The sequence below is a fragment of the Apium graveolens genome, chromosome 7 (assembly GCF_009905375.1).
Source record: "Apium graveolens cultivar Ventura chromosome 7, ASM990537v1, whole genome shotgun sequence".
NCBI lineage: Eukaryota > Viridiplantae > Streptophyta > Magnoliopsida > Apiales > Apiaceae > Apium > Apium graveolens.
Genome location: NC_133653.1, coordinates 107,051,150 through 107,062,355, shown reverse-complemented (window position 1 = coordinate 107,062,355; position 11,206 = coordinate 107,051,150). Strand labels below are relative to the sequence as shown.

The window sequence follows — 11,206 nt, the reverse complement described above, 5'->3', positions numbered from 1 at the left end:
TTTTTCGCAAATTTTCTTATCGTTTTCGACGTTTTAGTATGTTAAGAGATTTACGTAGGTGATTGTTTACAGAATGTAGGTATATCTAATTGAAGTTAAGCCTTAAAAAATAACTAAGTGTTGTTATAAAGTTTGGTTTTTATTATTTTCGGTCCGACATTGAATTTTTTATGTAATTAACTTTTCTTTAGTTCTTCTTTCTTTACTTATTTTTGAGTGAAGTGAAATATTTGGTGAATTTCAAGTGTCTATTACGAGATGTTATCGTGTTTTTTATGTTTCTTTCTGTTTTTTTTGTGGGGTGTACTGTTGTTCCTTTAATTGATCAAGTCAAATTAAACAGTGACCAGTTTTTGTTTTATATATGTGGTTATTTATTGATTTAAATTGCTTTATTACTAAACATATGCTTGTTGTGGTTATTTATTTTGTAATATCACTACAAGAATTTTGGTTAATGCCAACAAAAATTAACAACGGATAACAGTCCGTTGGTAGTTACTAACAGATTACCAACGAAATTTAAGATTTTAAAAAGCCAATCGAATAATAACGGAAGCCCAACTGAATACCAACAAATATTTACTAACAGAAATTTTAGTTGGCAAAAATGGGCGCCAAAACAAAATCTGCCAACAGAATTGCCAACAGATTAAAATCAGAATTTTCTCTACGAACTAGTAACAGAATAGCAACTAAATAGTAACGGAAGCTTAATGTTTTGCCAACGGAAATGATAAATTGTATTCCGTTAGTATTCCGTTACTAATTTGTTATAAATGTAGATCGGTCAACTTTATATCCGTTAGCGTTCCCTCAGTAAATATAATAACTAAATTTAATATGGGCACCTTCTTCTCAACCAACCATACGTCCCAAAAATTGTTTTCAGATTTAGTTAGACTTTATTCATTTTCTTCTACTTAGCTCATCTGAAAGGCACCTCCGATCTTGTCCATATATATTCTTAAAAAATCAAGCTAAGGATTGAAGAAAGATTTATTTACAATTATATTAAGGTCAGTCTTTTTGTTTAACTTCAAGATTAAACTGTGTTTTGCATTATGTTTTTTGAGTAGCTGATTTGCAAATTTTATTGCATTATATTATTTGAGTAGCTGATTTGCAAATTTTATTGTATTATGTTTTTTGAGTAGCTGACTTGCAAATTTTATTGATGTTGCTATATGTGCATTGTAATTATTAGCTTGCAAAACTCCTTCAAATCTGTGGACAAAGTTTACACCAACGTAGCAATTCTGTGGTCATTCCGTTACTAATATGTTTTACCAACCGAATTTTAACTCGCCAACGGAATATGTTGTTGGCAATAATGAAATGATGTATGATGAATTATACTGTATATGTCGATTAGTGCTCATTTATGAATTTCTTATTTTCTTATTAGGGTCGATTATAATTTTTATTCTGATATTATATTTTTATCTTGCTAATTACCAATACATTAAGTTTGTTTGTTTAAATATGGTATGCTATGTTTTTTTAAAATTATTTGATATTTTTTGCAGGTTACTATAACATTTAATATGAATAATAATCGGTCTTGATGTATCAAAGAAATGATAGTCGGGGATTTTTAACTCGAGATTTTATAAATGGATTGGAAAATTTTATGCAATATGTTATATCTCGAGAACAGTCCCTGAATGGGACAAATATTTAGTGTCCATGTTCCAAGTGAGAGAATCGCAAATTCTGGAATGCGGAGACGGTGAAATTACACTTATTGAAGAAAGGGTTTGTAAGAGATTATTATGTGTGGGATCGACATGGAGAGCCATATGTTGCTAGACAAAGTGGAGAAAAATCATCCACACATTACTCCAATACCCAAGGTAATGACAACCTAATGTACAACATGGTGATGGATGATGCGGGCCCACATTTTGATCCGGAGATTCCAAATGCAGAGGCACAAAAATTGTATGATATTTTATAGTCATCTGAGAGAGAGTTATATGAAGGTTGTGAAACTTCTCAGTTGTCTGTCATGGCTCAAATGTTGAGTTTGAAATCTGATCATCATTGGTCAGAGACATGTTATGATCAGACGTCACAATTTTTCAAAGATATCTTGCCTCAAGATAATACATTCCTTGATAGCTTTTATAGCACGAAGAAGTATATGGAAGAATTGGGGCTTCCTTCTGAACAGATTGATTGTTGTGTTAATGGATGCATGATATACTGGGGTGAAGATGTCAACATGGAGTCGTGTAAATTTTGTTCACAGGCGAGATACAAAACAAGACATAACAGATCTAAGAAGGAGAGAAAAAAAGTGCCTGTTAGAAGGATGATCTATTTTCCATTAGCGCCGAGATTGCAAAGGTTGTATGCCTCATCTACAACAGTAACCCATATGAGATGGCATGCTGAACATGATCAAGAAGAAAGTGTGATGCATCATTGTTCAGACTCGGAGGAGTGGAAACAGTTTGATAGAACACATCCCTTATTTTCCTCAGAGACGAGAAATGTTAGACTGGGACTTTCTGCTGATGGGTTTCAACATTTGGTGCAACGGGTAAATCATATTCTTCTTGGCCAATTGTAGTGACTCCATATAATTTGCCTCCATGGATGTGTTCAAAAGAACAATACTTGTTTATGTCTGTACTTGTGCCTGGCCCAAAAAATCCAAAGCAAAAGATAGATATTTTTCTTTAACCATTGATTGCTGAGTTGAAAATGTTGTGGGATGTTGGCGTGGAGACATGGGATAATTCTTTAAAACAAAAGTTTCGTATACGAGCTGCATTGATGTGGACTGTTAGTGACTTGCCTGCTTATTCAATGTTGTCTGGATGGAAAACTGCTGGCCATTTAGCTTGTCCTCATTGTGCTCATGATCATGATGCATATAATCTTTCCCATGGTTGAAAGACTACATGGTTTGATAATCATCAAAATTTTTTACCTGCTAATCATCCATTTCGAAAGAATAAAAAATGGTTTACAAAGGGAAAGACAGTGACCGAATCTGCCCCACCAGTCCGAACAGGTGAAGATGTGTTTCAAGAAATTGAGTCACTTGGTTTGATGAAAGTTACTGAATTGGGAAGTGAGGAGCACAATGCTAGAGTCATTAAAACTTACAACTGTGGATGGAAAAAAAGAAGCATCTTTTAAGCAACATGTTCAAACAAAACAGAGAAAAGTTCCCAGAAACGATCCTAGTGGAGGTGAGGAGAGTTTTGGGGGGAACATTTCTATATTTTCTCATCCTAGACGTGCACATGGTAGTGTCAATACATGTTATCTTGATGATCGAGAATACATGGCAGCTCACAATTATATCTTATTTAATTGTCCAGAGGTTGCACCATATATCGAGTAAGTTAATTACAATTATTACGTACTTGTATGTCCATGCCATTAAAAAAAATATGTCATGTGATCTAATTACTTTATTTTTGTTTAATCAGGATATTCATAAATCAACTTCGGGAACATAATCCACATCTAACTAGTGTTGAAGTTGATCGGTGCTTAGAAAGTGATTTTGCGATGTGGTTAAAAAATTATGTAAGTTAGTTAATACTTTCATAATTAATATTACATAACTGTGAAATATTTTCTATATTCTAATAGTCACCACTAACAATTTCAGGCTCAAGATCTATCATTGGTTCCGAATGAATATATTCGGGATATTTCATTTGGACCTCTACGTTCGGTAAAGTCAGTACCAATTTACTACGTGAATGGGTACAAATTTCACACACGGGAATATGGGGCTGACAGGTCAACGTTCAACAGTGGAGTATGTATCAAAGGATCAAATTATAGCGAGACTTTTAATGATTACTTTGGAATAGTTGTAGAGATTTTGATTGTCGAGTATCCACGTTTTCCAGCGAAGAAAACAGTTTTATTTAAGTGTGAATGGTTCGATCCTACAGCTAATGTTGGAACAAGAATTCATCCACGGTATAACATTGTTGAGGTTAATAAAAAAAGAGATTGCGTGTGTACGAACCGTTTATACTAGCAATGCAGGTCATGCAAGTCTACTTTTGTAATTATCCAAGTCTTAAACGAGACAAAATGGATTGGGTAGTTGCGTGCAAAGTAAAGGCTCGATCACTTGTTGAACTTCCTCAAACCCCAACATCAAATCAAAAACCGTTTCAAGATAATATTCCTACACATCTAAATCATATTAGTACGGATGATATTCCCACACATCTAAATGATGAAAGCGGAATTGGAGTAGATTTAGATGATGGTGATGAAACTCCGGAGGAAGAAATGGAACATGAATCCGAATATGACGGATCTTCAAAAACCGAAGATAGTGATAATTGTGAAGATGCATATATTGATTCCTCCGTATAATTTTTTTAGCTATCAAAGTATGCACTTTTTTAGATAAATATATTTAATTATTTTTAAATATATATACATATATACTATATATATATTTAAAAAATAGATATAAATATAAATATTATAAATGTTGTTATATTATTGTAAGTTTAAGTTATTTCGTATAAGCGGTACAATATACCGAGTTTAATATTTTAATTGTATTTTTTATAAAAATTATAAATACAGGGACAACAGAGGATTGGGGCTGAAACACAAGAAAACTAGGGTTTTTTTCTCTATAAAAAGGCGCCGACAACAATCTCAATCGAGCTGTGAATGACACCAAATGAATATGAAAAAATTGGCAACTCTTTTATCTGTATGTGCTTATTCATTTTCTTCTCTATATCTGTATGGGTATAAAGTGTTCATTATCTATCTGTTTCTCTATCTCTATTTATGGATGAAATGGTGATGTTCACTATTTTCTTCAATTAATTGAGTTTTGTGTATGTGTAACCCCTTAAAACTAGTTATTTTAAGGACCAGGGGTTGTTTTTATGTAACCCCTTAAAACCCCTATTTAATCTGCAAATTTAGATGTAAGAACAACCTAACTTGTAATGTATTGGTTGGATATATGATTCAATTAACTTGTTTCTTTTTTCAGCCCATGACTAAAGATGGAAGTCTCGATGAAGACAAGGGTATTAGGGATAAAGGTGTTGGATTTGCTCATTATGCGAGTCCAAAGAAACGCAGAGGAGGTGAAACTGATGGAAGTGCAGATGATATCCATGACGGTTTTGCTAAGTTGAACTTTAAATTCAATTAAAATTTTAGGTTATTTCTATGTATAGCCATAATGTTATTGTTATATTTCAGATTGTAAAAAAAAGAAAGCCAATCGGAGTGCAAATATTGGCAAGAAGGATGGTCTTGCTCATAATAGTCAGGTCTCTAAGATGACAACTATGAAAGCTGGTTATAGTGACCATGTAAGTCCTTAGTGTATAGTTTTTTAATGTAGTTTTATTCAAAGTTGTGGTCAGTGTCTGAGGTGTCTGTCTTCTGCGTTCCTGTTATATATTTCGATTGTTTGTCTGAGGTGTCTGTCTTGTTGGTGTTTTTTTGATATTTTTTAATGTTTGCTGCATTTTAAACTTGATATCATTACTATTCCTATAGAAGAGCTGGCAGAAGTATACCAACGCAACAAGACAGTACTAGAGATTGTTCAAGGAGTTGTATCTCTTGTTAAGATAGTTTTGTTGTATTGTGTGTCAATTATATTTATAAACAACTCTTAATGGTACTATTTTCATTTTCTTAATGGTACTAGAGCATTAAATAATTACTGGAGTGATGCTACTAGTAGAAATACGTAATTATAATAGAGTTAAACTAACATAATAAGGCTAGTCTGACGTATATATTAAATGGAAGAGTTTGCTCTGAGCAGATGAAAAAAATTAATGCAACATAATTTTTTTTGGAAAAGTAAGCTAATGTCAGCCGGATATTGCATTGACCTTCAGAAGTGTTTGTTCTTTATTACTTCAAGTCTCCTGTTTATATTTGTAATCATATATTTTGTAGTCACTGGTTGATGTTGTTACTTGTACCCATATATTTGTAGTCATTAGTTGATGTTGAAATAAATTTTATGGGATTGATGTTATAAATTTGGTTGGTAACTACTGTTGGTGTGTATAGGAAATATTCCTGAAGCTTTGTGAGTTATATGAGAATGCTGGAGAACCAATTGACAAAAATGCTATATTTCTTGAGGCAGTAGGAGGGGTTGACAAGAGAAAGAGGGTGTATGGCGTTGGTTCATCGCAAACTCTGTTTTATAAGCCGGAGACAATTCCCAGCAGTTCATCACCCGATGCAGAAAATCAGAAATTGCAGGAAGAGCTAAAAATTATGAAGGATAAGATGAAAGTAATGGAGGATAAAATAGCCAAAATTCTGGAGGTTACTTCTGCCCAAGTTACTCAAACCCCTGCCACTGATTTAGATAGTGAGAATGATGGTGAGGATAGTGAAAATGGCGGTGACCACTAAAGTAACTAGTTTAGTACGTTGATGTGAATGGTAATGTTGGATACTAGTAGTGCTACTAATATTTATAGTTATGGCCAGTATTCCACTGCTTTTGGATTTAAGACAGCTTACTGTATATTATGTTTGTGTACTGGGTTTGAGTGTAGTGCAACTCTTACCCCATTTTGGACAGTGTGTTGCGTTATGATATGAAACAAATTAGATTTTGTTAATTTTTAATTTAATTGCAAAATGTCAACAATTCTGAAAATTGAAATCTTTGCACCATTTAAGCATGTTTACCGATTTCAGATTTGTTATAACGAAATGATGTCGGACTTTTTTGTTAGCAACTTTTAAACTTACCATTGTCTTTCTAGATCTACTACCAAAAATTCAGTTACAGGTTCGTTACTAAATTTAACAACAATAATCCGTTAGTAGTTTTTTAGCAAAATTCTGTTAGAAGTTTGTTACTAAATTTAACGACGAATTATTTGTTGGTAGTTTGTTACTTTTGATGACAAGACGTGTGTTATTAGTTTGTTAGTATTTTGTTACTAACTTAGCTACAGACCCTTAATCCGTTAGCTAGATGCTTCCCAACGGCGTTTACACTAACCATCTAGATCGGTTGTTATTCTGTTAGGAAGTGCTCTTGCCAACGGTTTTTCTTGATTTACCAACCGAATATTTCATTGGCGATACTGAAATTTCTTGTAGTAAATTTGGTTTAGTATGTTTATGTTAGCATATTTGTACTATAATTTGTTGATGTTGAAAAGTACTTTTGTCCATTTTCTGCGTGTACTTGTGTACGATTTGATCATGTTTAAATATGATTTGTAGTGAGAATGAAGCGAGAATGAAAATATACTCTGTATCAACCAAGTATTATTATGCATTTGGAGCCCTGGTCTCAGAAGAACTTTCCTACAAGTTGAAAGGTACGACGATTCAATTTTGTAGCATTATCAATCATATAATTTTTTTTCCACTCATGGTCTTTTCTTTTTTCTAGAATTGCCACATGTTCGGTGGGTGCTTCCCGACTCTTACTTGGATGTCAAAAACAAGGATTATGGAGGTAGGAAATCCTGAGATTAAAATATGGTAGATTTTATGTAAAAACTTGTTTCCGCGTCTATCATCTGAATTTAAGATTTATCTTGTTTCAGATGTTTGTATGTTTTATTCCCTGGTTTATGGTTCTCAGTTTTATAAAATGAGGGACCTTGAATAACATAACATATTTTATTTTGTCATTTGTTGATGCCATGTAACTGTTCTAATCAATGTTGCCATTTCCACACTCGATAAATAGTAATATCCAAGTGCAAATTTGATTATTTGGGTAATTTATAAGTTGACTAGATGTTTATATTATTGTTTTTAACCTTCTTTTGGTTTTATTGAGTACAGTTATGTCATTGTTTAAGTCATCATATTGACTAGGATGTATATTATCTCCCGGACAATAACTTTCCCATAACAGATATATCTTGTGTGCCCATGTCCAAATCTAATTAAGATGCTGCTTTCTTTTAAGAATGAACCCTTGAAAAGGCTCTTGCTTGGCAGTCACATATAGATTACCATTTACTTATTGTAGATGTTTGAGTATTTATTAGTGAATCTTGTCCATGATAATCAGCCTTCTATTTGTTATAGCCTTTGATACACTTTACTAGTACTTGCACATAATTTGTTGTCTTATGTTCTTTTTGGTTTCTTTGGTAATAGGAGAGCCATTTATTAATGGCCAGGCTGTACCCTATGATCCCAAGTACCACGAGGAGTGGGTGAGAAACAATGCCCGGGCTAATGACAGAAATAGGCGCAATGATAGACCTCGTAACTCCGATAGATCAAGAAACTTTGAGAGAAGACCACAAAGAGGCGGCCCACCTGGCAACATGGGAGGTGGCCCACCTGGTAACATGGGAGGCGGCTCAGTTGGCAGGGGAGGTGTACCAAATATGGGTGCAGTGCCGCAGAATAATGTGGGAGCAAAGCAACAGTCTACTGTCGGAGGTGTGCCGAACATGGGGCAGATGCAGAATGGGAACATAGGGCAGATGCAACATGGCAACATGGAACAAATGGAAGGTCCATCACAAAACATGGAAGGAATGGCTCCCAATAACATGAGAGGAGATAACATGAAAGGAGGTGCACCACACAGGGAAACAGAAAATTTTGAGCCGAGAGTCGTGCTAAACAATGGGGGCTATCCGTACCAATCTGGACCAGGGCTAGAAAGAGGTTATCAGAATAGTTACTCTACAAACACAGCTGGTGGTAACTCTTATCAAACCCAAGATATCCCAGAAAGAAATATGCCTCTTTCCAACTATCAATAAATTTTATTACTAGCATATGCTGAAACCAAGTGTAGGCTGAATGACCCTTTTTGTAAATGATCTTTTACTGTTGGATTAAGTGTTCATTTTAATCGCAATGTATCCTGGAGCCTGGATTCTTATCTTTGAAACTCAATTGTTAAGTTTGGTGCATTTGTAGATTTGTAACTCTGGCTGCTGATTGTTTTATCTTTTGATCCTTTGAGGAGAAATGAAAACTAGGGGTACAATTGTACACGGCCACTCAAAGATCTGTTTATCTTTAGATACTCTGGGGAGTGCTGACTGCTGATTAGTATGTATTGTAATCAGGACTCCCCACGAGTATCTAAAGATAAACACCGGAAAGCATTAGTGTTGTAACGAAGGGTGGCAAACCATGTGATTTGGTTGATATATGTTTTTAATCCCGGTGCAACGTCTGTGATATGTCTAGTGAATCTAATAGTGCGGTACTGGTGCATTCAATATCTACTATGCTGCATTCGACGGAAGAGATCTACTACGATTTTACTATGCATGTAGAATTTTCTGACGGAAGCGATCTACTACGATGTTATTATGCATGTAGAGTTGATACAAGTCCAATTAGATACAGTATTTCCCAGTTGAGAATGCCCCACTAGTCATTGAACAAAATTCTACTTTTGGATCAATAAACATGTCATATAGATTAGAGGTCTATATATCGAAAAGAAAGACAAAGAAGAAGATTTTAAGCCTTAAATAAAGGAGGCTTTCTGAACTTAGTTGCTTGCTCAAAACCATATGCGATTTTGATCAGTTTAGGCTCCGATCCCTTTAATCCCCCAAAACAAATACCAAGAGGCACTCCATTACTATCATATCCAGCAGGGACATTTGTTCCTGGATATCCTCCTATTGCAAGAACATGAGAACAATTCGGGCTAGCAGTCACAAATGCAAGCTTATTGTTCCGCATCATCTTCTCATATCCTTTATTAAGTTTCTCTAAATTCCTTATCGTCTTCATTTAAGTAATATCAGTGCCATTTGTTTCTTCTGAAGTCAGGACCAACGATTTTCCAAATTCTTTTTAACATTTTCCGGAAAGAAAATATCATCATACTTTATTAGCCTTTGAAAATTTGAAAACAAATGGAGTGTGTATACTCTTAGTACTTACCAAATCAGAGAACTTGTGATTAAAGTTTATTAGATCTTGCAGGGTATGAAATGGGGAGACCACAAGTTTCTTTAGGTAAGTATTTATCGCTGGTTTGAATTCGACTGACATTGTCGTCTCTTCACCTGATGGAACTATGCCAGCAAAGCAGCTTACTGGTACCAGCTCAGATGCACAATGTGACAAATAGACTAGTGCTTCTATATAGAAGAAAAGTTTGTTAGGTTGCTTTGTCAATTAGTTAGAATCAGGACCTGTAAATGATGTAGCTACACTGTCTCTCTCTAAGAGAGATATATCAAAACAGTTTTATTGTCTTCTTCTTCTCACATGAGTGTTCTTAGCTTGATTATACTCCATTAATGGAGCTGCCATGGTATCAAAGCATTAGATCCCTGTAACACCAATTCTTCCACTGTTTTATATACATTTTGTTAACCTTTCTCTGTTTTCATCTCTCTCGTTATCTCTAATTGTCTTTCTTATCTCTCTCAATCTCTCTCTCAATCTCTTCTAAATCTGCTATCTACATAACTACACAATTTTTATACGATAATACATCAGAATTATTATCCTATATCGAAGAATCAATGACGTCTTCTACATCATCCTATCGTAATGCTGCTACTGGATCTACGTCTTCAACATTACCTGCACAGTTTGATGCTAATCATCCCTATTTTTTGCATCCGTCAGATCATCCAGGTTTGGTCTTGCTTACGATCACGTTGAATGAGCAAAATTATAATTAGTGGTCTAGGTCAATGAAAAATGCATTATCTTCTAAATTGAAGCTAGGTTTCGTTGATGGAACTTATGTTAAACCTGTGTATAATGCTACCCTACTTATACATTGGAATCGTTGTAACGATATTGTGATTTCATGGATCCTAAACACTATTTCATCAAAAATTCGTCAAACTATGTTGTACATGAGTGTAGCCAAGGATTTTTGGGATGATCTTGTCATCAGATTTGCTCAAACTAATGTGCCAAAATTGTTCAATTTGAAGAAAGAACTTGCGTACTTAAGTCAGGGAAATATGTCAATCTCTGCGTATTTTACAAAATTTAGGTCACTCAATGATGAGTTAGATGCTTTATCTTCTGTACCACACTATGACTGTGGTAAATGCTCTTGCAATGTCAATGCTAAGTTGGATAATTTCAGCAAAACTGCAAAATTGTCCCAATTTCTCATGGGTTTGAGCGAACAATACACTACTATTAGAGGTCATCTGCTCTTAATGACTCAAGTTCCTACCTTGAGTGCTGCTTATAGCCTATTGATGCAAAAGGAGAATCAATGAGA

The 11,206-nt window shown here is 34.5% G+C and overlaps 2 protein-coding genes across 6 annotated transcripts; both read left to right on the top strand.

Moving 5' to 3' along the window:
- The first annotated feature begins 4,605 nt into the window (after nucleotides 1-4,605).
- Nucleotides 4,606-9,199, top strand: LOC141672327 (uncharacterized). 5 transcript variants are annotated; one of them, XM_074478900.1, is made up of 6 exons: nucleotides 4,606-4,714; nucleotides 5,006-5,138; nucleotides 5,221-5,333; nucleotides 6,052-6,373; nucleotides 7,234-7,331; nucleotides 7,406-7,471. In XM_074478900.1, the coding sequence occupies exons 1-5, from the start codon at nucleotides 4,682-4,684 to the stop codon at nucleotides 7,251-7,253; spliced, it is 621 nt and encodes a 206-aa protein (XP_074335001.1). In that variant the 5' UTR covers nucleotides 4,606-4,681; the 3' UTR covers nucleotides 7,254-7,331; nucleotides 7,406-7,471. The 5 variants fall into 5 exon arrangements, with proteins under 5 accessions (XP_074335001.1, XP_074335000.1, XP_074334999.1 ...); XM_074478899.1 differs by lacking the exon at nucleotides 7,406-7,471 and having other exon boundaries at nucleotides 6,052-6,435; XM_074478898.1 differs by lacking the exons at nucleotides 7,234-7,331; nucleotides 7,406-7,471 and having other exon boundaries at nucleotides 6,052-6,726.
- Nucleotides 9,200-10,484: 1,285 nt separating this feature from the next.
- Nucleotides 10,485-11,204, top strand: LOC141673946 (uncharacterized). The gene is made up of 2 exons (XM_074480673.1): nucleotides 10,485-10,599; nucleotides 10,693-11,204. The coding sequence occupies exons 1-2, from the start codon at nucleotides 10,485-10,487 to the stop codon at nucleotides 11,202-11,204; spliced, it is 627 nt and encodes a 208-aa protein (XP_074336774.1).
- The last annotated feature ends 2 nt before the right edge of the window (nucleotides 11,205-11,206 follow it).

Bases quoted from the DNA above. Each gene is read 5' to 3' on its own strand.
- LOC141672327 (XM_074478897.1), top strand. From the start codon at position 7,250: ATGAAAATATACTCTGTATCAACCAAGTATTATTATGCATTTGGAGCC. The intron at 7,332-7,405 runs GTACGACGATTC...TCTTTTTTCTAG, and splicing joins ACTTTCCTACAAGTTGAAAG to AATTGCCACATGTTCGGTGG. The intron at 7,472-8,127 runs GTAGGAAATCCT...CTTTGGTAATAG, and splicing joins CAAAAACAAGGATTATGGAG to GAGAGCCATTTATTAATGGC.
- LOC141673946 (XM_074480673.1), top strand. From the start codon at position 10,485: ATGACGTCTTCTACATCATCCTATCGTAATGCTGCTACTGGATCTACG. The intron at 10,600-10,692 runs GTTTGGTCTTGC...AATTGAAGCTAG, and splicing joins GCATCCGTCAGATCATCCAG to GTTTCGTTGATGGAACTTAT.